We start from the raw sequence: 24,501 nt of genomic DNA on the forward strand, positions 1-24,501 counted from the left end.
GAGAAATGTCCTTATTTTATTACAGCAAACAAGCATTGCGATTTTTTATTTTTACTTTAGAAAAAAAAATGAAGAACCTTACTTTCCAAGGGCAAAGCATTCCAGTTTAACGGATGAGCCTTTTGCTGCCAGTGTTGTTTCTGGAAAACGCACTTCAATCTTTGGTTCGTACTCCCCCATCACACCTGTTGAACATCAAAACAGGGAGCGCTACAGTTGTGCCTCAGACCTGTCCTACTACAACAGATTATCAGTGTGACATTAAAAATTGTGGCCTTACTTCTTCTTATGGAAGCTAGTAAATGTCTTCCAGTGAGAACATGAGCAGGCTACTGTGGAAAACTTCATCACCATGCAAGTGCTTAGTATGAAATCTACAAATCAAATCATACAAGTGACTTCACCTTGACCTCCTGAACCATATTGTGAAAAAGAAGCTAGCATTTGGCAGTTGTCATGCAGCACATTACATTCTATTTCAAATTGCTAAGATGGCTTGATTTCTGTAAAAATGCAGCCCTAAAGTCGGATGTCTTTCACACTCCAACCCTTGTGAGAAATGGGTTTCCATCTGAGAAACTGGGCAAACCCCTCATTAGATGAAATTGCAAAACATTTTTGTTCATACCTTCCACCGCATATCATTTTAAGCCTTTCTTCAACAAAACTAGCTGAATAGATCCCATTTCCACTGAATTTAAAGTATTTTTTTCTGCTTTATTCTCTTTTTAAATACATATTCAAATGCTTTAAAAATATTTTTTTCATATAGATGTAACAGTATGCCACCAGGCTGCACAACTTATTACTCACCAACCACATTAACCATGTAATATAGATGTGCTGAGCAAACACCTATACTTTATGCAAGGGACGCGGGTAGCGCTGTGGTCTAAACCACTAAGCCTCTTGGGCTTGCCAATCAGAAGGTCGGCGGTTCGAATCCCCGTGACGGGGTGAGCTCCCTATGCTTGGTCCCTGCTGCTGCCAACCTAGTAGTTCGAAAGCACATCAAAGTGCAAGTAGATAAATAGATACTGCTCCGGCAGGAAGGTAAACAGCGTTTCTATGTGCACTCTGGTTTCACCAAAAGCTGCTTAGTCATGCTGGCCACATGACCCGGAAAAACTGTCCACGGACAAACATCGGCTCCCTCGGCCAGTAAAGCGAGATGAGCGCCACAACTCCAGAGTCTTCTGCTACTGGACTTAACTGTCAGGGGTCCCTTTACCTTTTTATACTTTATGCAGGTTAAAAATGAGGAGATTACTCAAACTGCTGGTAAGAAAAATCTCTGGCATCTCAAGCATCTGGTATATATCTGAAGGGGGAGCACATCAGTGGGCCTGATAGATCTCAAAAGGTGTAGGCCTGGTGTTCTGCAGCAGGGAGCCAATGCTACACATGTAGACTTGCTGTCTGACTTCGGGGTTCTGACTCACGTAGGTAGTTCATACAAGTTTTGCTGCTCCCTACACCACATACCTGCTCCTGCTGCCACCACCTGTTCTGCCACCATTGCATGCCCTGCCACGTCCTCTGCTGGTGGAGAAGTGGCACCACCATCGGCACTGATTTGGGGCGAGATTGTCAAGATTTTGCATGATATCTTTCCCAAAATTGTGTGAGATCTTGCACGCTCTGCCTCAAATGGCTCTGTCCTCCACCCCCTACCTTTGGGTTGCAATCCTCTTGAGTCATCTTTGAGGAAAAGGCGAGGGGCCAAATATGTCCCTGCTACAGGAACAAAAATTATTTTTGTCCTCCTGAAATGTAGGCAGTTGTACAAAGTCACATACATTGCTTTTCCCAGTTATGCCAATCATCCTTCCCACTGTTGACAGTGGTCCCTGCAGGGTGCCCACAGGGGAATGTGCCCTTGGGCTGAAAATGTCCCACAGCTTTACAGTATGGAACATAATGCCTTGCAGTAGTTGTTGCCATTTTATGAGAGCCCTTTTGGCTACACTTAAGAGGGGCCATGGCCTGAAGGAGCCAACCCATTTCAAAAACACTTCACCAAAAGATTTCTCAGCTATGTATTTTCAACTGCAAACATTTAATTAAAAGCTTTTTATATATATAAAAAGAGTGCCTTTCACTTCAGTGACTAAACTGGATTAAATCTAGTGTTCTGCTTTGTAGCTCTAAACAATGAAAGCCTGTCACATCTGAATCTGAGCATTCTTGGAATAATAACATTAGCGTGTGGATTAGGATTTATTTTTCCCCTGCAATGTGCTTGGTTTACTGTTGACATATCTTCCTTACAAACTGACTGGCCTAACAGTCATTTGCTCTTCCCAGAAATGCCAGGGACTAGCAATTTCTAACAGAGGATTTCTAGCATGTCACCAAAATAAAATTCATTAAAAAAAAAAATCAATGGCATTTGAAAAAAACTTTTGCAGTGTATTTAAGCCACTCTGTCGTCCTTTGCTTATTTGCTCAATTATTTCATTTTAGCAATGGTGAGCAGACTCAGACTCAAAAAGAGCTCTTTGATTAATGTAAATGGGTAACACAAATGTTGTGATAATCTATTGCACTTCAAAAATATTAAGGTGATATCTTATGCAAGTATTTATAGTTCACTCTTCATTCAAGAGTCCCAGTGTAGCAAAGGGTAACATTAAAATCACAGTTAACAATAATAAATAAATAAATAAGCAAGCAAGCAAGCACCATAACATTAATAACAATCACAAATTACGCAGGTGGGAGAAGCAAATAAGTGCATCTAAACCTGTCTTCTGAATGAAAATAATATACTGTCATGATTAACCCATGAAAGGAGGCCATTCTAAACCTGCAGGGCTACCACGGAGAAAGCGTTCTTCTGGACCCCTCGACTGCCAACCTCACTCTGTGTGGGATCACCAAGAGAGAGTCCTCTGTAGACCTTAACAAGTCGGCAGGCTGCATTTTTTAAGGTGGTTTAATTGAGATTGTACGCGAAACAAGCCTTACCATCACTACGGAGTACAAGGGGTGTGGGTGGGCCCTGCACACTTTGTTTGGCTTCTGTGTTGGTTACAACACATGTGTAGTTGCCCACATCAGAAGGTTCCACTTTGGCGATGTATAGATTTCCTGTCTCTTGAGATACAAATCGACGACTGTCCTCCTGAACATATAAGGGATTATCATTGAAAATCCAAGCATAGGATAAATCTGGAAAACATCAAACACTTATTACACATATTTTCCTAGCAAAACTCTGAGAGATAGCACTATTGGAGGCAAACTGTGATTTCGGTTTTTGATAAAGTTAACTAACATAGAAAAGCAAGGCTCTAACGGTAAACCTTCAAGCAGTGTTTCATTCATCCTGATTCATTCATTGTCCTCTTCCTGATCAAGTGGTTTTCTCCCCATTCTTTAAATGAAAATGAAATGCTGAAATAACACCACTCTCTTTGCCATTTGCCATTTGCAATGAGAGCGCCTTAGGGTTAGGAAAACATGTAGATGCAGTGATGTCAACAGCAAATCATGGATAGCAGAACATTTTAAAATCCAGCCAGGGATCTAGGTGGCAGGAAGAACACCAGTTGACAGATACATATTCTACACCTGTTGAATGCAAAATCAGTAATGATTTGAGCCACCACAAATCACCCATTTTCATCTCCAATGGAACAGTTTTTAATGGAGATGAGTCACACACTAGAATGAATTGTCATCAAGTATAGCAGGTTCGAGAGAAGCAGCCCTGGGGATAATGTGGATAGCAGTGTGGAGGCAAGGAGCCTATGTGTTGGGCTACTTTAACAGCTTCCCTTTCTCGTTCTAAGTTGCTGGGTACGTTGCAGTGGAACACATTTTTATCAGATAGGAGGAAGTGTATCCTCAAAGGGTTAATATAATACTGTCAGTCCTTGGACACACGTACATCTGCAAGTACAGCTGATAATTATATGTAACAACTGATTTTGAATTAGTTCTAAGGAAGACAAATACAGCGAGTGGGTGGATTACATTACCCTTGAGAAAGCTCCAAACATTGTTTTCCAATTCTAAGTCTTCTGTCTTCAGACTGCTTTCTTTGGAATGACTTTATAAAGTCTGGCAAAACTCACCCTTCCCTTTCTTTCACTACTTCCTTTGGAAGGACTTCATCTAAGCAACTCAAGACTAAAGGGTGTGTCTAGAGGAGGCAAACTTTTTCACTCCCTATCTTGGCTCATATGTGTGGGACAGGAAGTATAGGGATAGCAGTACTTAAAATTCAGGCCCAATGCAGTCGATTTAGAAAGGGGCCCACTTTTGATAGACCTTTGTCTGTACAGCACAGTTGCCTTAGATCATCATATGCAAATAGCAATGCCAATTTGCAAGTGAAAACAAAGGCAAACAAAAGTGGATGGTTTAGGCTCAGTATGCTGCCTCAATTAGCCGATAAAAGCCATTGCACTTGTGCGGACTCGGAAAACGGTGAACATACTTAACACTCAAAAAAGCAAAACAAATCCCAAGTATTATGTTCCGTGTGAAGGGTTCTCGCTGTTAGTGTGCCAACCACAGGTCGTTCCCCCATTAAGTTATGAAAACACTTGACCAGACTAGTAGGAAGAAAGAGCCCTTCAGAGTCTAAAACCAAAGAGGGCTCCCTGCCTAAATTAACCCCATCTTCTCCAGTTCTATCCAATGAGCTATGGATTGGTTTTTAAAACTTTGACCTGACAGACGACAGTCTGCATGGGCATTTTAAGTGGGTTTATACAGTACTTTTTAAAAAGGCTATCATAGGCATTCAGAGTCTGCACAACCACACAGATGATGGTAGACATTCACAGACACCCTCTGCACTTCAAATACTTCCCACTTTGGGAGTTACACTTTTTTTATTTCCTTTGCACTACTGTGCTTTGAGGACCGACAATTCATATGCTAACTTTTCCTTTTCCTCTTTCCCCAGTAGCTGCTTCCTAGTGGGCGCTGGTAGCTCACCTCCTTTCTGATCCCCCAGCAGCTCTGATCTGTCTGACTCACTGCTCTTCTGTCCAGTGGCTTCTGTTCACCTTCTGTCGCAATTGTTCCTTCCTGCTGTCTGCAGTTTGACAGCTGACTGCTGAGCTCTTTCTATCGGGCTCCGGCAGTGGCAGGAGCGGCATGGAAATTGTATTTTTAATAAAACATAGTAAATCAGAAGTTTTGAAATCTAGCAGTTTAGCATCCCTTAATTAAATGTATAATTCATGAGCCGAGCGAAACTCTCTGCCAACTGATTCATTTCAAAACGTCGACTCTTTCCCCATTCCAGCTCCTTGCCATCATCAATGCCATTTTACAAACATTATTTATGTTCCAGTTGCAACATCAGCGTAGTATGATAATGAGTCTGTAAACACTAGTGGTTTCTCTGGAACTTTATGCTGACTTCCTATAATATTATGTGACTATAATTAGAAACAGCATGTCACTTAGGATCTATCAAAGATGCTTCCCTTCTGAAAGTATCCCTCCCCCATAAGGTAGTTAGGAAGTTAATAAAATCTAGGGAGGGAAATGGAGTATGTGAAATATTGCAAAGGTGTGTTAGAGTAGGGATGGGGCTAGCACAGGAAGCTGGCGTCCTCAAAGAGGCATTATGTCTGAGAACATAAACAAGATGAGGAAAGGCAGTGCTATTTTCCTAGAAAAAGATGTGTCGGAACTCACAATGAATGCCTCGTTTGTTGTCTTATAACAGCAATCGTACCCACCTGAGAGGTGCCGGAACTTAGTTCCGGCAAGTTCCAGCTGAAAATAAAAACCCAGAGGAAAGCCAACTTGCATCCCCCCTTCTCAACACACACACGCCTAGTTCTGTGTGCACATCAACTCTGGCCAGTTCTTCCACCCATTCCTCCTGTTTGGGCGTCTGCAGCAATTTTAAATCTGCCTATTACAATCTATGGAGACCTCTGCATTCTGTCAATTTAAACTGACACATTAAAACCCATTGAATGCTCCAAAATGGCTGGTGGGGGATTAAAAAGTGATAAGAGGGTATTTGGGGTAAGTCACTTTCTCCCTCACCCCACCCCCTGGTCTGAAGAAAAGGACAAGCACAATGATCAAGGGGCTGGAGCCACACCCCATTACAACAGTTGGGCTTTTTAGTTTAGAAAAAATAGTGAGGGGGTAGCTGTTGTTGGAGGAATTGGACATGGAGGAAGGGGTTAATTTTCTTCATGAGCACAAATTACTCTAAGGTTGAGATAAGCCAACAGGTGGATGGTCAGCAAAGCCAGTTGCAACAGCCCTGTGATGACTATAGAAGTGATTAAGGCGCATCGGTTTATCAATCCGGGGACTTGTGCTGTCTGTCAAGGTCAGTCTTGAGAAGTGAGCCAGAGTCTGTGTTATGTCTTGAACTGCTGGAACAACAGAAATACTTTATACTTGTCTGTATCTGTATATCTGTATCTGTATCTGTATCTGCAAAGCCTACAAGCTATATGTATATTTCAACTTTCAGAACTGTACTACTGAAGCCTTATATTCTGCAGCATGGTAATGGGCAGGTTCTCTAGTTCTGATCATAAACCCTATGCATACTGAATGTGCATGAGGATAAATCATGCCCCCAAAATGTGTTGCACATTCATCAAATTACAGTATACAAATACTGGGGGGGGGGGGCGGGAGCGGGAAGCAATAAGAATGTTGTATACTACCTCCATAGTGTGGTGGAGGTCCACAGAGCAGAACGACTCCTTGTCCTTCTCTGACTGATACGGTGCTTCTTGCTTTGGTTTCAAAGTTTTCAAGATCTTAAAGAGAGAGAAATAATTAAAAATCTGTCAGGTATTTCTATTTCCAAACCATGGAGACCATTTTGCTGTTCATACTGGGAGGACTTTGGAGGAATGAGCATGAAAATGATTTGCCTAGGTCCTTTTTGGCTCTTGGAAAGTGCCTGCTGTCTTGGTAAGCTTCATTTGAAGTATGCCAGCGTCCCACTGGTAAGTTTCCTATTAGCTGAAATATATAGGAGTGTGGTGGAGTCTCCTTCTTTGGAGGTCTTTAAGCAGAGGCTTGACAACCATATGTCAGGAGTGCTCTGATGGTGTTTCCTGCTTGGCAGGGGGTTGGACTCGATGGCCCTTGTGGTCTCTTCCAACTCTATGATTCTCTGATTCTATATACTGAGAGCTTGGCTTTTTACAATTTTTGTGTTGTCATCTCCTTGAAGATATTGTCTACTCAGAGGTGGCTGAATTGAACTGTAAGCAGTTTCAGTCTCATAAATACACTGTGCACCCTCTTAGGGTCAGAGATTATAGCTATGTATTCATACAACAGTTAACATGTTTAAAGTTTATGCTCATCCTAGTTTTTTTTTTAAAGCATTTTATTCTTCCTCTTCCTCTACCACCAGCTTTGATCATTCAGCCAGTTTTACAGGAAAAAATGCTAGTGCATTTCTCCTAGGCACACTGAAATCTGAGCATGACCTCCCCCCTCCTTTTTGCCATCTTTTATTGACAAAGGAAACAACAATAACATTATTACCAACTCACCCCCCCCCCAAAGTATAGAGACAGCGTTAAAAAATAGTACATTAGAATCAAGTCGTAAAGTGATGCCGTCCAGTGAGAATAAATCAAACAAATGTATTGTTCCACAGTGTCATGTGAGAAGCTGAAGTATGGAAGCCATGTTCAATAGATTACACATATTCAAGTAAATTAAACCATGTCATACAGAACGTTGTGGTGTCCCTCCCCCCAAAGTGCAGTGTTCTCTTTGGGGTGCTGCTGGCTTATCCGTAAGAATTATGTCCCATATCTCTGCTACCATTCTTCATAAAGGTCTGTATTAAGAGTTCTCCAGTATCTGGCTAAAACAAGTTACGAGCCGTTAACAGGTGAACAATAAGATCTTTATTAGACAAACCTGATTCTCCCTTTTTATTCTCTAAATACTAGTTTAGACCATACTATCTTCCTTCCCATAGCTTTTTGCCTGCCCTCAACGGAGTACTTTACTCTTATGTTCAAGTTAAACAGAAATTGGAGAACAAAATGAAATGATCAATATAAAAGGTAAATGTAAAGGGACCCCTGACCGTTAGGTCCAGTCGTGGATGACTCTGGGGTTGCGGCGCTCATCTCGCTTTATTGGCTAAGGGAGCCCGGCGTACAGCTTCTGGGTCATGTGGCCAGCATGACTACGCTGCTTCTGGTGAAACCAGAACAGCGTACTGAAACACCATTTACCTTCCCGCTGGAGTGGTACCTATTTATCTACTTGCACTGTGACGTGCTTTCGAACTGCTAGGTTGGCAGGAACTGGGACAGAGTAATGGGAGCTCATCCCGTCACGGGGATTCGAGCCGCCGATCTTCTGATCGGCAAGCCCTAAGGATCAATATATTTTATTATAAATCTAAATTTCAAATAAGCAGATGTAATGGACTATATGGCCCATTTTAATCTTGAAGAAAATCAAGATACACTACTCCTATATGGAGTTGGACCCAGACTTTAGTTCTACTAATATCAACAGTACTTAGTCATACTCCATATAAGTATCAACAATCTGGATCCACAATAAAATAAAAGCGAAAACTAAGTGAAGGAAAAACTGGATTAATGTATAAACTCAAGTCAGACCAAGATAATGATGCAACTGAGCTGGTGAACTCAAATGCCCTTCTTCTTCTAGTAAAGCAAAGCGTTTGGATGTGTCTAAAGATTAAAAGGAAATTTCCATTAAGGGAATAAATTGAACAGTGTTCATATAAAACAACTTTCTACAAAACAGAACAACACATGCTTACATTGTTTTGTTCTGGACTGCAAACTGGTACGGTTGCTCAAAAACAACTTCAGGGGGATGGATATGTGTGAAGTCTAATGAGGCTACATACTGACAGTAATTTCACAAGTCCCAGAATCACATGCCCATTGGCTGAACATGGGTCTAATTTATTGGATTGCTTTGGATGCACACATCATGAAACAGGCATTGGTATTCCTCATGCTGGGACAATTGGGCTTCAATTTACTAACACAGGAAATACACCTAGAGACTGATCTTTTATTTTTATTTTCCTGCAAAAAAGAAAAGTATTCCATGCAGCTTGATATTTTAAAATAGAAAAACCACTGTAGGTTAAGAGTATCAGAAGAAAGCAAATAATTAAGTAGTATTGATTTTTACAAAAATACAGCCACACTGAAAGATGTGCATTCCTATTACCTCCCCCCCCCACTAACATGTTTACTATGACATATCTGTTGGAAACAAAGTTGAAAGCCAGATTTGTAGCATACTGTATTGAAAATCATTAATCAGTTTTTTAATGGCCAAAGTGTTAATGATGTAATGGGCTCCGGAAAAAACAAAAAAGAAAAAATCTACATGATCATTTACAATTTCATATTGTTATTGCATTACCTAAAATGATACTATTACATAACATTACATAAGCTATTAAAGCATAATGGTTTATTTTGTTGTTGTTATCAAGGAGTGTGGAGCAGAGATCAGGTGTTCGGAGTGGATTGCAATTGCTAATAGACATTTAAGGAACGCCAGCTCTATTTCACAGATGGTATATTTGCTAACTGTGCTTTCCACAGAAATCTATGAATAAGTTATCACCTGACTCTCCATAATTCTCCTTTTCCTCTGCCTGCATTTGTCTTACGTTGTGAGCATCGACTTTGCTCACATTGCATTTTGCTGTCGGCTGCAATTCTGTTCCAATTGCCCCTTCCTCTCTTTCCCTGGCAATCCTCTTTGATCATTGCATTCTGGCATGTGGCTATTGGCAGGGCGCTGGCTAATCAGTCAAATCTGTAACGGTATCATGTAGACTGAGCAGAATGCTCAGGTGCGAATGTGATCCTTCCACGTGTGGCATGGCGATGCCAGGGCTCAGCTGCACAGGGTGGCAAGTCATCACCATCTGAGGAAAGCATTCGCAGACCACAGCAAGCACAAGATATGCTTATGGCAGGGAAAACATATGTTTCCTTGTGTTAACCAAATTAGATTATCGCAAGAACATTACTGATATACACTGAACCATATGGGGACAATGCTAGAGAAGGCTGGGAAGCAAGTTGACAGAACAGGCAAGTTGTTCAGCTGGTGTAATTGAATCTTGCCAACTCTGGAAATTTCACTCAGGGCTTTCATGATGAACATTGCTTTTCTTAAAACAATACGACGGGTTTCCAATCAGAGACAGGCACAGCCAAAGTTGACAAAGAACATAAGCCAGCGTTCTGGATGCTAACAACAGTTGAGCCCCCTTCAGACATCCCTCGGAAAGCAGGGAGAAGAGACACAGGTGGTGACAGAGTTCAGTTAGGCAGCAAATGCATTACTAGTTTAAAATGTAGCCTGCTCATTGTTTTACACAATGTGTAAACCCAAGCTGGGTTGGGGGGAAACACACTGAAACGAAGTACTGTATTTTTCTCTCTATAAGACACACCAGACCATAAGACGCACCTAGTTTTTGGAGGAGGAAAACAAGAAAAAAAATATTCTGAATCTCAGAAACCAGAACAACAAGAGGGATCGCTGTGCAGTGAAAGCAGCGATCCCTCTTGCTGTTCTGGTTTCTGGGATAGCTGCGTAGCCTGCATTCACTCCATAAGACGCACACGCATTTCCCCTTACTTTTTAGGAGGGAAAAAGTGAGTCTTATAGAGCAAAAAATATGGTATTTTGTAATTAAATGGCAGGATAGGTGTGGATTGAGTCTCACATTGTGTGCACACTGCTTCTTGAACCAGAGCTGGGAGCACACTGGATTCAGAGCCAACAGGAGTGTTTACACAGCTTTAGAACCACCCCCCTTCACTCCTTGCATCTCAATGCAAGAAGATCCGAAGCAGAGCTGGCAAGTGTGCAATGAGTTAGGCATGGGGTTTGAATGTGTGCTCCTGTCCTCTCCACGCACAATACATTTTTATCTGAACATGGCTTTAGAGATGGGGTTGTAACCTCTTTCCTGAAAATTGCCACGAAGAAGTCAGATTTGCCACTGGCTCAAAGTTACGGACTTTAGACCCATACCCGTTTTATAGGATGGGGATTGTCCTGGGCCTTCTACACGGAGAGGTGGGATGCATTATCATTGATCATTAATATTGATCAGTTAACATTGCTGCATTGCTGCCTGCTTCGTCACCCCCACTCAGATCCCACTCCATAAATCTCATGGGGGGATTTCAAAACAAACTCTGCCACGCTAGCATCCTTTTCTCACAAATAAACATACCTTAGAAGCACAGTTAGTGCATCACAAACCAGATTTAATGTTTTAGAAGTGGAATCAGTAACTCTCAAACCTTGCCATTTATGTGTCCCCCCCCCCTTTTCTTTTTGTTACCAAGGAGTGCCTTTCTCCCTTTGCTTTGAGGAGTCACTTCTTAGATACTACAGAGGGATGTGATGGATCTAAGACTACTACAAATAAGATTTTGAAGATCAGTTTATAATAAGGTACTTGTTGAAGCTTTCAGAAATGTTACTATAGCTTCTTGCTTAATCTAACTCTTCTCATTCCAAAGTGAGAAGGAGAAGAGCATTCTCCAAATTACCCTTTATTAAAAATAAATCATGGTGAACAATGCTGCCATTGAGACTGACATCTTTATCTGGTCTCTCTATAGAATGGGATCTTCGGAGAGAAATTACTTTTGATAAGTGCATATCTGGATATGCTGCTTAAAAATTGAAAAATGCCTAATGTTAGTCATATGCATTCATTTCAGTGGGCCTACTCTGAATATGACTTAGTTGGGTATCACCCAATGTAACATTTACAATAACCTGAACATAGTTTGTCATTATGTGTGTGTGGATTTTTCAACCTTCAATTTTCTCCCTATCTACATAAAAATGTCAAGCCGTCATTGTGAAGTCCCCATTAGAGAACCTGTAGTGTTGCATCACAATCCTGGATTTGCATGAAGTTGGGGTGGAGGAGAGGGGAGCAAAAGAGGAGGAAGATTGTGCAACAACAGCAGCCAAGGCATGAGAATGAGAAAGAAAGGACACTGGCAGTGGGAAAGGGCAGGGGAGATTAAAACAACAGCAGAAGTTTGAGTAAAGCAGGTATGCGGGAAACTGAGGGGAGGAAACAGTGATTCTAAACAAGAGCAGAGGTTTGAGTAAAGTACCTTCATACAATGAAATATTTGAGGGCTTCACATCCTTTATCACTTTCACATGAGGCAGCTGAGGAATTGAAGAGGGAGAACTTTGAGTCAAGCAGTGGTGGAGACCAACGGAGAGGGAAATTGTGGTTTTAAACAACAGCAGGTTTGAAGAAAGCAGGAACGGAAGGAAACTGAATTGGGAAAAGTGGTGATATTTAAAAAAAAATGGCAGAGGTTTGAATAGAGTTTAAACATGGTATGAGTACACTAAAATGGGAGTTAAAGAAATAATGTTGTGTTATTTCTCATTGTTAAAATTGGTTTGATTTTTTTTAAAATCCTTAGTGTTACACCATCTCTGCTTTACTCAAACTTTTGCCATTGTTGAAAGGCACAATTTGCTGCAGAATAGATGAGAGATGTGGCTTCAGAAATGGGGTTGTAAAGGTGAAAAGTGAGCTTAGTAGTTGCATGGGGTGAGAAGGAGAAACTTTCTGGGATTAAAGTTGGGGGGGTGGCAGAGGACTGTTGAATAGGATGAGCAGCGACATAGATCCTGACCCCTCAAAACATTACCCAAAGTTCTGCTTGCCCTTTTTGAAGCATTTTTGCTTCAGCCCCACTGCCCTTCAAGTGATTGCAATAAGGACCATTTGAAGGTGCAGCACAACCTTACAATTTGGCATCTGAAAGGAAGAATGAGAATATAGACTCTTGTGAATATTTGTATGCACGTGCATACGCAAGAAATGAAGCACACATGAGCTTTGCATTTTGTTGGACATGCATTGGCCATAGCTGTCAACCGTCCCTTATTTGGCGGGAAACTCCCTTATCCCAGCGCCGTATCCCGCTGTTGTCCCTTATTGATGATTCCCTTAAATTTAATGGGTTTCATGCTCGCCCCGCTCTGGAGGGAAGCAGTGGCTTGGGGTCCTCCGCCACGAAGAGAGAGAGCGCGCACGAGCTGCCGCGTCTCCGTCTCTCCCTTTTTTTGCGTCGTGAGGAGATGGGTGGCGGTGGGCAGGCAGGCAGCTCCTCTCTTGCAAGACTTCCGCCAAGCTGCCAGGGGAAGCCGGAAGCGGCAGTGGCGGTGGCAGCTGAGGAGGTGGCCTGAGGGAGGAGGAAGGGGAAGGGATGGGGAGGGACGCAGAAGGGCGGCACTTCAGTGGCCACGGCGGCGCCACAACCGCCTCATGCCGGCTCGCGGGTGGCATGGGCGAGAGTCTCTCTCCCTCCCCCCCTCTCTTGGGCGGGGAAGGGCCAATAGAACTCCTCGTGCCAAGACGACAGCAGCCCCAACGTGCTGCTTAGCATACCCTCCAACCAGTGCAGCATCTTAATGTAGTGATTTCCCCCTCTGCATCCCTTTCAGAACTCTATTTTTATAAATCATTTGTCTATCCATAGTTCAAATTTTTACTATAAGTTTTCTGTCAATCCTACCAATGTATGTAACACTTTACAATAGCTTTTCAACTAAATTATAAATTTTCCCCATTCTTTATTAAAGAGGTCCTCTTCCTGGTTTCTAATTCTACCTGTAAGCTTTGCCATCTCAACATTGTTCATCAGTTTTGTCTGCCACTCTTCTTTGGTGGGAGTTGTAGACCCTTAGGATCATCTAGTGCAACCCCCTGCAAAACAAAGTCAGTCGCAGCAAAAGCAGCATGGCTCCATCAGTGCCGGATTTCTGTATAAGCTAAGCAAAATCCCTTATTTTGGCTGCTGATCCCTTATTTTCAAGGCTGCTGGTCCCTTGTTTTCAAATCTGTAAGTTGACAGCTATGGCATTGGCCAGTTTAAAACTGGCAATGGAACCCTCCCATTAAAAGGGTTTCTTGTGCTAAACTTAAATATTCAAAACAGCAACACTTTAATAAAAGAAATGGCAACAATAGTAAAGTGAGAAAATAATCAACAATTTGAAGCACTCTAATTGCCTTGAACTGCAATTATCAAAAGATGGGCAAATCCTCAGTGATTGCTGAGGTGTTTGGTTAAGGTGATAAACAACTGTATCCCAAGAAATGCTCTAATGTAACGTAAACAGACATTTTCCTTTTCTCTGTGTTGGTTCCATTAGTGTTAATGGGAATAACAATCTGCCACAGACTAGAGAATATATCTTTTCTACCTCCATATCCTCAGCACCAGGAGTTTATCATCCAGTCTTAATTGGATGACAAAACATTAAAACGATAAAACAAAGTTTGTTTGCTTTTAATTTGGAGGAGTAATTTTTTCATACTGCCTATTAGCAGCAACTTTCTTCTACTAAGACATGGGTGGGGAATCTCTGGCTCTCCAGATATTGCTGGCCTGGAACTCCCATGACCTATGACCATTGACTGTGCTGTAACAAAAGTACCGGTAGTCATAAACCATAAATAAAACTGTAAAAGTACACAAATTGAACTATTTGCACATAAATCATAGTAAGATCTAAAATATAGATGCAAAAATTAATCTCAATAACAGCAAGAACAGCTCCTCTCCCTCCTGGCAACAAACCCTGCTAAAAAATACCCCAGTCCAAGAGTCTGTTCAGCAGCCTCAATTTTTGTAGCTGGAGTCAGTCAGGGCCCTAGCCTTTCAGGTGAGGTGGGAAAAGGCCTGCAAAGTAGGGAGCAGGTCTTCTGGAATTCACAGCCAAGATGGTCTCTGGCATAAGGTACCTTACCCAGGACCTCCTCAAACTTGGTGCCAGCTCCGCAGAAATGCAAAAGGAGCTTGAGATGATCACCACCTTCAGTGGTGCCCTCAACAAAGCCTCCTCTCTAAGATCAGTGACTACCAATTGTTTCACCAGTTGAAAACTTGGTTAGGAGATGTTGTGCGGGACAGAAACGCATTTGTGGGAATACATGGTCAGAGCTGACCCAGGAGACTTTTCCACTTCAGGCAAAAACCCCAGTGCCACCGCCCCACCCTTGGCACCACTTTTTATGCTGCCCTGAGCTCCTTGGGTGTAGGGGCATTTAAAGATAGTAATGGTTGATTCAAATAAATGATGGCAGAATCAACAGAACCAAGCTATATGCAGGGTGCACGTCCCATTGTGACGTTTTAAAATTAATGAAATAAATATGTTAACTTATTTTAGGAAGGACTCCATGTCTCCCTAAATATCAAAGATATAACAACATCCTAATACATGTAATAGATAATTAAAGGTAAAGGTAAAGGTAAAGGTACCCCTGCCCGTACGGGCCAGTCTTGACAGACTCTGGGGTTGTGCGCCCATCTCACTTAAGAGGCCAGGGGCCAGCGCTGTCCGGAGACACTTCCGGGTCACGTGGCCAGCGTGACATCGCTGCTCTGGCGAGCCAGAGCCGCACACGGAAACGCCGTTTACCTTCCCGCCGGTAAGCGGTCCCTATTTATCTACTTGCACCCGGAGGTGCTTTCGAACTGCTAGGTTGGCAGGCGCTGGGACCGAGCAGCGGGAGCGCACCCCGCCGCAGGGATTCGAACCGCCGACCTTTCGATCGGCAAGTCCTAGGCGCTGAGGCTTTAACCCACAGCGCCACCTGCGTCCCGTTTAATAGATAATTAGGGGAAGGCAAAATTCATCACCTTGCATAATTACTAACAGTTCTTTGGAATTAATACAATTTCATGCTTTCTTGAACTTTTGATTCCATCCCACAAATGTTTTGTTATTATATAATCTTAAATACTACTGTTGTAATTATAGTCCATTATTGAATTATGGGGTGGGGGGAGCATTAGGAGCAGAGACACTTTTCAAGCTAGAGACATCTCCTAAAGGGAATGAGGGGTGGGATGGGGGAGATCAATTCCTTTGAATAAGCTCTGCTTTATACAATGTGATTTATTACAGCACAATGACTAATGCAACTGGTTATGATGGATCACAATGCAGTTCTTCACCCAAGAAAATATAACAGGAAATTATGAACTTAGCAGTTTTCAAAATGCACCCATTGTTAAGATTTGCATAAGTAACTGCACCGTCTGTGTTCAGGAGATTAACAATTTGTTACCTATATTACCCTGTGATGCTAATTACACACAAATGCTTCCAGTCAAGGGAGAACTTCTTTTCTGTCATGCTTCTTTTGTTTCCTGACTTGTTTCTTAAGGCTACTTCCCTGTCTTATGTTTACTAATATGCCTGGATTTACAGTTGGGCAATTGAAGCAATTGCAAGGGACCCAGATTCTGAAATTTCTATTTTCTATTTTTTTTTTAAAGAAAGCCCACTTCAAAGAAAGTCAGAAAGAGAAATGTGCAGAGAAATGGCCCAGCCTGCCTTTTCCTGCCTTTCACTGTTTTAAGCCAGTGAGTGAAGTCCTAAGTTGTGATTGATGAGTGAGTTATTTTACCCAACAGGATTTGGGAATTTCTGGGTCCTAAAAAGCTGCTATTTTCTATTTTCTTTTAGTGATCTTTCTAGTACATTTTCTAGTCTGGGGAATATCTGTTGTTTTTCCAGAGCTAGCAGGAGGGGGCAGCTGGTTAGGAGGAAAATGAGTACATTTGTAATATAGTGCAGACTTACTTTTCCTAATTGCTTTGGAAAACTCTTTCCCTGTCCTCCACCCAAAGTAATTGAATAAATGGAATGAAAGTTTGAAGTTTTGGAAATAGGAAGTGATTTATAGTGTTCTGTGTGAATGAATAAAATAGTTTGGCTAAGTATGATCTGAATAGGGTTAGACTTTAGATGTTCAGGTTCAGGTTTGATTTTTGTGGAAAGTGACAATTTCCCACAGAAGTACGTAGGGAAAAAAGACAGCTAATTTTAAAGGTTCATTGTTTTATCACTGCTTATTATTTTCCTTATTACTGATCTGTATAAGCCACTGTGGAAGCCTGGAAGAGAGGTTTTTTTGTTTTCTCGTCAGTTGTATAGCATGCAAAATGACAATATTGCTGCTTCAGGGTGATGAACTTTGCTTGGTTTCTTGAAGCAGTGTGTGTGTGTGTGTGTGTGTGTGTGTGTGCATACCCTCAACATTTTTCTGATGAAAATATGGAATAATAATAATAATAATAATAATAATAATAATAATAATATTTATACCCTGCCCATCTGGCTGGGTTTCCCCATTCACTCTGGGTGGCTCCCAACAGAATTTTATTAATAAAGCAATAAAACATCAAACATTAAAAACTTCCCTAAACAGGGCTGCCTTCAGATGTCTTCTAAAAGTCAGATAGTTGTTTATTTCCTTGACATCTGATGGGAGGGTATTCCACAGGGCGGGTGCCACTACCGAGAATGCCCTCTGTCTGGTTCCTTGTAGCTTCACTTCTCACAGTGAGGGAACCGCCAGAAGGCCCTCGGTGCTGGACCTCAGTGTCCGGGTAGAACGATGGGGGTGGAGACGCTCCTTCAGCCGAAGCTATTTTGGGTTTTAAAGGTCAGCACCAACACTTTGAATTGTGCTCGGAAATGTACTGGGAGCCAATGTAGGCCTTTTAGGACCGTGTTATATCATAACAACAACAACAACAACACCCCAGTCTGGGTGGCTTCCAGCATATGTAAAAAAAAATAAAACATTAAACATTAAAAAAAAACACCTTTTGCTATACAGAGCTGCCTTCAAATGTTTTCTAAAGGTTGTACAGTTACTTATCTCCTTGGCTCAAGGGTCACACAACTCCATACACTCCAACATTTCTCTGATGAAAATAGGGACATCCTAAGGAAAAGCAGGACATTCCGGGATCAAATAAGAAAGTGGGATGGCTTCTATAAATCTGGGACTATCCCTGGAAAATGATACTAGTAGCCTGACTACAATTTTTCTGCCTCCACAATGCCCCAGAACTACCATGGTTCCAGGTCATGTTGAAGGGGTTCCACATACAAAATGGTGGTGAATATTGAAAGGAAATTCTACAAAGTGACCTTTTTGTTCTAGAGGAGGTAATAAAAAGCAGAAATAAAAACAGCACAACACATTTTTATTTTTATTTTGCAAAAAAATGTATTCTGAGCAATTTTAGCTCAGCTCTACTCTAAGCCTCTGGAGTTGAAAGCAATGGGCTATGGAATAATTTCTCCTATTTTAAATGCAGATTCCTGGCATGTACATTAATGGCACATACCAAGGAGTAATTCCACTGTATTTCCACTGAATCCTGCTTTAATATTTAATAAGCTGTAGGCCATATAGGTCCTTTGATTTATTAGCATAGCTTCAATACATTGATTTAGGTCCAAGTCTAACAAATTGCTGCATCCCCCTCTGCCCCTTATTTCATCAGTATCCATGAAATCCAAGGGATTTCAGTGTCAAGCTTTGCACCGATAAAGCCAGCCTTGCTCCATGTTTTTTTACGATGACAGGATAACAAAGAATATCACAGTATATGTAGAAAATCCGTGTAGTCAGTGAGGCCTAATGGTAACTACTCAAGGATTCTGAAGGTGTTAGCTGGTAAAAGCTGAAAAGCCTAGGGAAGAGTGAATATATTATCTAGGCTTTAAAAATGAAAGGGAGAAGACTCAAGGAATTACAGACTGATTAGCTGTTCTTCAGTACCAGAGACAAAATTAGACCAAATCATACACACTATTTGGTTTTTAACCACTAAAAGAAAATCTGGGTGATGAGTAGTAATCAACATGGATTTGTTAGGAACAATCAGGGCAAACCAAAATAGTTTTATTCTTTTATGAAACTTCCCTTCTGCGAGTCTTTAAACTACTCCTAAATGACAAGCTCCCGCAAATGATTGAGCAATGTCTATAATAAGATGCTTTCTATGGCACTGATACACACGTGATAGGAAAGTTATATTCAAAGACTAACAATTAACGCATCATCATGAAAATTCAAAGAATGATCAACTGGAATCTCTGTTGTTGCTCAATGCTTTCACCAATTGACATGTCTCAAAAAATCCTGAGGGAGCCTCAGCAGTGGAGCATTGAAAATAGGGTAATGGGTAGGAGATCTTATCAAGCAAGACAATAATACTACTTACAGGAACATGTGTAAATTGCTCCACTTGGTATGAAACTAAATGTTACATGTTTGCTCACTGTGTCTGAGGGCTGCAGTGAGCAGTGGAGAAACTCTGAAGGATGACTAGCTCAGTGTTAAGAGCACACACTTTGCATTCAGAAGCAGTGGTGTAGCATGTGGGGGCCCACAGGAGCAGTTCTCCCGGGCACAAAAAAAATGTTAGGAGGGAAGGAGGAGGGATCTCGAAGCATGGGAAGTCAGCTAAATAATAATAATAATTTATAATTAGGCATAACATTGGGATTTGTTTGATTATTGGATAATTTGTATAATTTGGAATATATAATTTTGTTTGATTGGAAAATTTTAATAAATATTTTTTTAAAAAAATTGTTAAGAGTGCAAAATTTCAACACCTGTGCTGCCTCAATACAGCTACACACATCCATTGCTGTGCTCCGCTGAAAATGGCTTTTCCATGCGAACCAGGAAGTGACCTTTCCAGACAACAGAACAACCCTTCTTTTCTTATCTATGTGGCTATGCTGTCCTGGGTAACATGAACACCTTAGGTATTTGAATATGCATGCATACTCCATCTGTTTTCTTTCCTCCGGTTTTCCTTCCTCCCCACCCCCCATGCAACCCATGTTACACCACTGTCAAGGTCAATATTTCAATGCCTAGAATGTCCTAGGAAATATCCCTGTCTGGAACCATGAAGAGCCACTGCAGTACAAATTTCCTGGTCAATTTACCTTCATTCCAACATAACTCAATAATAATTTCTATATTCTTTGGTCACTATGCATACTGTCCAGCAGGCCTTTTGGAATGTGCATGCCTCACATTTTTGTATATTCTCTAGGCCCTAGAAAATGTGCATATCATGATAGGTTTTGTTCAGCCTCCCCAATCCTACAGTCCTCCCTCCCAATGCTTCCCTGTTAACTAGCAGGAAGGGACACCATAAATCACATGAAATTAGACAATGGGATGCATGTGGCTTGTAGGTGATAGGTTGCTCATCTCTGACAGGAACAAAGGGTATGCTTATTGGAGAGTATGCATATTGCCCTGAGAATGTACAAGCATGCTGCTGAGCTATTAGGATTCTATTAACTAGGAAATGTGCACATTTCCCTCTTCATTGGCAGATTATATGCACACTGGGCTAGATGGACTTGGTAGAAACCATAAAGTATATTTCAACGTTCCTTTCCACCCACCTATGCAATGATCCATAATAGTAGAAGTAAAACTGAAAATGGGTTTCAAGCCTGTTTCAGTTGCATAGCAGACAGACGTGCTGCAGAAATTGGGGGCAGAGGAAGGAGCCTGGCCAGTTTCACAACTGCTCTTTGCTGGTTTTGTGTTCAGTTCTTTGAGTTTCTCCACTCAATATCCAAATCAACAGGCCAAGAGCCTGCACATCCAGCGGCTGATGATAGTTGTCATGATCTTGGAGTCCAACTTCCCCTCTTGAGGGAAGAAAGTGGGGAACTTGGAGGAAGAATCAGAGAGTGAGGAGGAATTGTCCACACATTCAACCACATGGTCCCTACTGCACCAAGAGCTCCAGCACAGGAGGTCAGTCTTTTAGCAGCAGTCTGGCAGAAGGAGATTGCATTGCCACTCCAGTTTTGAAGCTCCAATGAAACCACTGCCTCCTCAACACGGTAAGAGTTGAGAGCCACTGAAATAGGCAAGTCCCCTTTAATTATAGGAATTTCTGCTGCTGGGAGTGAAACTAACTACCCAGATTAAGCTGCAGCCTTATCTGAGGCTCAGTCTAGGACTTGCTAAACTTGCATCCTTCACAGAGCTGACTACCAACATGGTACATCTTGCCTGCCTATTAGAGTCATCACGAGGAGCAGCACACAGTTGTCCCTCTACCTCTTGATGGAAACTAAATGACAAAGTGGCAGACATGAGCCAAATGTATGATACTTCTCAAGACCAGCTGTATGACAACATATACACAGGTGATCAGGCTTGGCAGATTACTGTGACATCCCTGGTTGCACCCCAGAAGCATTTGGACACTGATTTCTGTTGCTGTTTTGGAAGATTGAGATCCGGGAATGCAATGACCTCTTTCATCTTCAGCAGCAGCAACAAGAAATACCTGCAATAATGTGTGAGGCTCCTTCACTGGATCATGGCCAGCACAAAAATGTCCTGTTCCTGCTTACTTTTGCAAGATGAAACCTTGCTGTTAAATATGTTATTACAGGAAAACCTTCTGTTAAATATATTTATATATGATTGTAGAGTAGTAGACCGATCTAACTTCCAAATATATATATTTCTAAATCTATTGCTATCTATTGATTTTTCATTTTTTAAACAAACCATTCCAATCTTTTGTCTGAATTGTACCAAAAATAAAATGAAAAGCTCTGGTGGATATGGTGGAAATTACATTCCATAATTTATTGGAACCTTGGACAGTAAAGGGAACTTTACTAACACTGCAAATAAAGAGACTGGCTTTCACCTTCAAAAATATTAAATTTTATCAATAAAAATCTAACTGCTTTGAGACCTTTATCTGTTTTCTTCCTAACAATATCTCGATAACACATATTGCTTTTCTAAGAGCACTTTCTAGAGGCTGTATATGACTGTATTATATTTTAATGTTACATGTAGAATACATGTTATATCACTCACAAAAAAGGCCTGAGGGTCGGTCCGTACTAGGGCTGCCTTATGTCCGGATTTTCCCAGACATTACTGGAATTTCAAAGACAGAATTGACATCTGGGGGAATTTCCAAAAGGCAGCGCTTTGTCCTGGATCTTAGACAAGTCAATCGAAAAATTGCATTTTTCTCAGTGTTTTTGTAAAGAAAAATGCTCAACAATGTCAGGGTTTGTCTTTAAAAAGCTCAACAAGGTTGAGGTATTCCTATGAAAAGCTCAACAACTTTTGGGGTGTCCTGGTTTTTAACTTTTTGAAATATGGCAACCCTAGCCCATGCCATCTTGCTGTCTAAGGTGACGGAGAAGACGGTGTCCCTCATCACAGCCAATTGGACTGGCAGTTTAATCTTATTTCAACACTAGAGATGGGAGAGCTACTTCCAGTGCACCTACGAAAAGTAAGCTAACTTAAGGGGTGCAAGGCACGCTGTGTGGTATAAACAGCTTTGTTGTCCAACATTGTCCTCACTGCTGCTTCTGCACCACAGCATTGGCTCCCTCACTCTGCTTGATGGGAGGGCCAGCAATGAAAACTGAAACTTAAGTAAGGAACTACATTGAGATGAAGTTCGTCCATGGTGAAGACTTTATTCTTCTTGATTTATCATGTTTACATTTAGTGTTTGCCCCTGCATGTTGTAATGTTCTGCATGCACCACTTCCAAATCTGAGGTAAAATTTCATATGAAAATTTAAAATGTTGTCAAATTATTCATGTTCATTAAAGAGAGATATTATGGAAGGAGGCATATATATATATATATATATATGTGTGTGTGTGTGTGTGTGTGTGTGTGTGTGTGTGTGTGTATTTATCTGAATCCGATTTATCAGGCCAGGAAGCGCTGTAGCTCAAAGATTGTGAGCTGACTTGGCTGTGGCTCACTGGGATAGTGGATGTGATTGTTGGAAAACCCAGGAGCAGGAGTTAAAGTCACCCAAAATTATTGCTTCTGCTCTGCAAATGGCTGGCTGTAAATAAACAAGCAGGAGTGGTCCAAGTCATTTTGCCACCTGAGACAGAATGACAAATGGAGTCCCCCCATGTTAAAGTGAACAGTACCCCTGAAATAAAGTGACTAGTGTGTGGCCAGTCATTAAGTTTCAGAGTAAGGATTTGAACCTGACTACTCAACATCCAATACCTTGACATTTTCATAGGAGGACTGGAATCAGGATATATACATTACAAATTAAAACAAATGGATGGATGCTTCTTCAATTCCCTTTCCAAATTCCCCAACAACATCTGATTGTCCTGATGGGACTTTACCAGTAAAGATACAAACTCTTGTAGAGGATTAGCTTACCATGACTGTGATAGCACAACTTCCCTACATACATGAGATCTTTAAATTGTGATGAAATAACAGCACTAACAGTAATTCCAGACCAGAACTGGTGTGTAACGCAGCAGGATACCATCAGGACCAGAGACAGAGAAGCCGAGAGGAAAGAAATTCATGCTTCCTCAGCTTTTGTACATTTCAGAATATCTGATCTGATTTAGATGCATTGATTTTCCCATTTTCTGCTTCCAAACATATGCTACAAGTTTAAAAAAAACCACCAAAAAAAACCCAGGGTTGTGACATTCTGAGCTATGCTGTATTGCTTTCTGGTGCTCATGCAATTTGTGTGCACTCAAAGGTAAACAACATGATGAAATAATCAGGGGGAAAGTGAGCTTTTATGTTTGCTGAACAATTCAAAAGCTCCATCTCTGCACATACACATTTATTCAGTACTTCTATATTGCCAGGCCTATGATTCAGCATCAACTGCAACAGCTTATCAAGTGACTTGTCCAACTGTGGATTGACCAGATCTTACATTCTCAAATTCACTTGGCTATTGGAATGCAACTCCCACTAAAAAGCAATGGTAAAAATGTGTATTTTACTTCAATATTTCAGTAAAACGTGTAAAAAATAACTATGGTTTAAGTGTACTTTTTGTGTATTCTTTTTTTTAAAAAATCCACAAAAAATGGGACAGAACAGACCAGTGACTGGAAAGTGAAGCTGAAATGGAATAGAATTATGCTGCTCAGTACCTCCCTAGTTTCCTGTGATTTATTTCTACACTCTGGGAGAGACTTGGGACTCCTACACACTTGGAGGCTGCATGTTGCTCTGCTACAAAACCAGGCCTGAAACTTGGAGGTGTACTGGACCCAAGGACAGTAGTTTTGGTTGCCTAGAAAATTCCAAAGGTTATGGCTAAATATAACAATTAAAATATCACTCAGCATCTGGGCCCACTGGCACCCACAATGAGAGCCAATGGAGTGGTTAGAGTGTTGAACTAGGACCTGGGAGACAAAGTTTAAAATCAGCACTCAGCCATAAAGTTTACTTGGGCCATTCTCTATGTCCATGGCTTCTGAATGTTGTGAAGGTACAATGGGGAAGCAGGAAGCTTGTATGCCACCTTGACCTCTTCAGAGGAAAGGTAGGACCCTTTTGGTGGTCCCTTCACCCTCAGAGGGTCAAGGGGTGGGTGGTCCAGAACAGAGCATTCTCTGTGGTGGCCCCAAAGCTCTGGAACTCCTTCCCCACAGAGGTGCATCTGGAGACTTCATTGTACAGCTTCCTGAGTATGTTGAAGACACTTGAGGTGTACAGTCATACCTTGTCGTACCTTGGTTCTTGAACAGAATGCGTTCTGGGAGTTTGTTCAACTCCCAGAACCATTCAAAACCAAGGCGTGGCTTCTGTTTGG

General features: G+C 41.5%; 1 protein-coding gene across 8 annotated transcripts in view; it reads right to left on the bottom strand.

The window, feature by feature from the left end:
* The window catches only part of LOC307206171 (contactin-6-like), a 195,692-nt gene that overhangs the window by 76,039 nt on the left and 95,152 nt on the right, over positions 1 to 24,501 (bottom strand). For 7 of the 8 annotated variants that reach the window (XR_013834298.1, XM_079958976.1, XM_079958975.1 and 4 more), the window contains exons 5-7: positions 6,666 to 6,761; positions 2,971 to 3,174; positions 83 to 185 (exon numbers count right to left, since the gene is read on the bottom strand). Coding sequence is in view for 7 of the 8 variants with exons in the window: in XM_079958976.1 (XP_079815102.1) it covers positions 83 to 185; positions 2,971 to 3,174; positions 6,666 to 6,761 (403 nt within the window). In the remaining variant the exon portion in view is untranslated. The remainder of the gene's footprint in view (positions 1 to 82; positions 186 to 2,970; positions 3,175 to 6,665; positions 6,762 to 24,501) is intronic. The other variant, XM_079958980.1, reaches the window with a different exon arrangement.

Source organism: Podarcis cretensis (genome assembly GCF_951804945.1).
Source record: "Podarcis cretensis genome assembly, chromosome: 2".
NCBI lineage: Eukaryota > Metazoa > Chordata > Lepidosauria > Squamata > Lacertidae > Podarcis > Podarcis cretensis.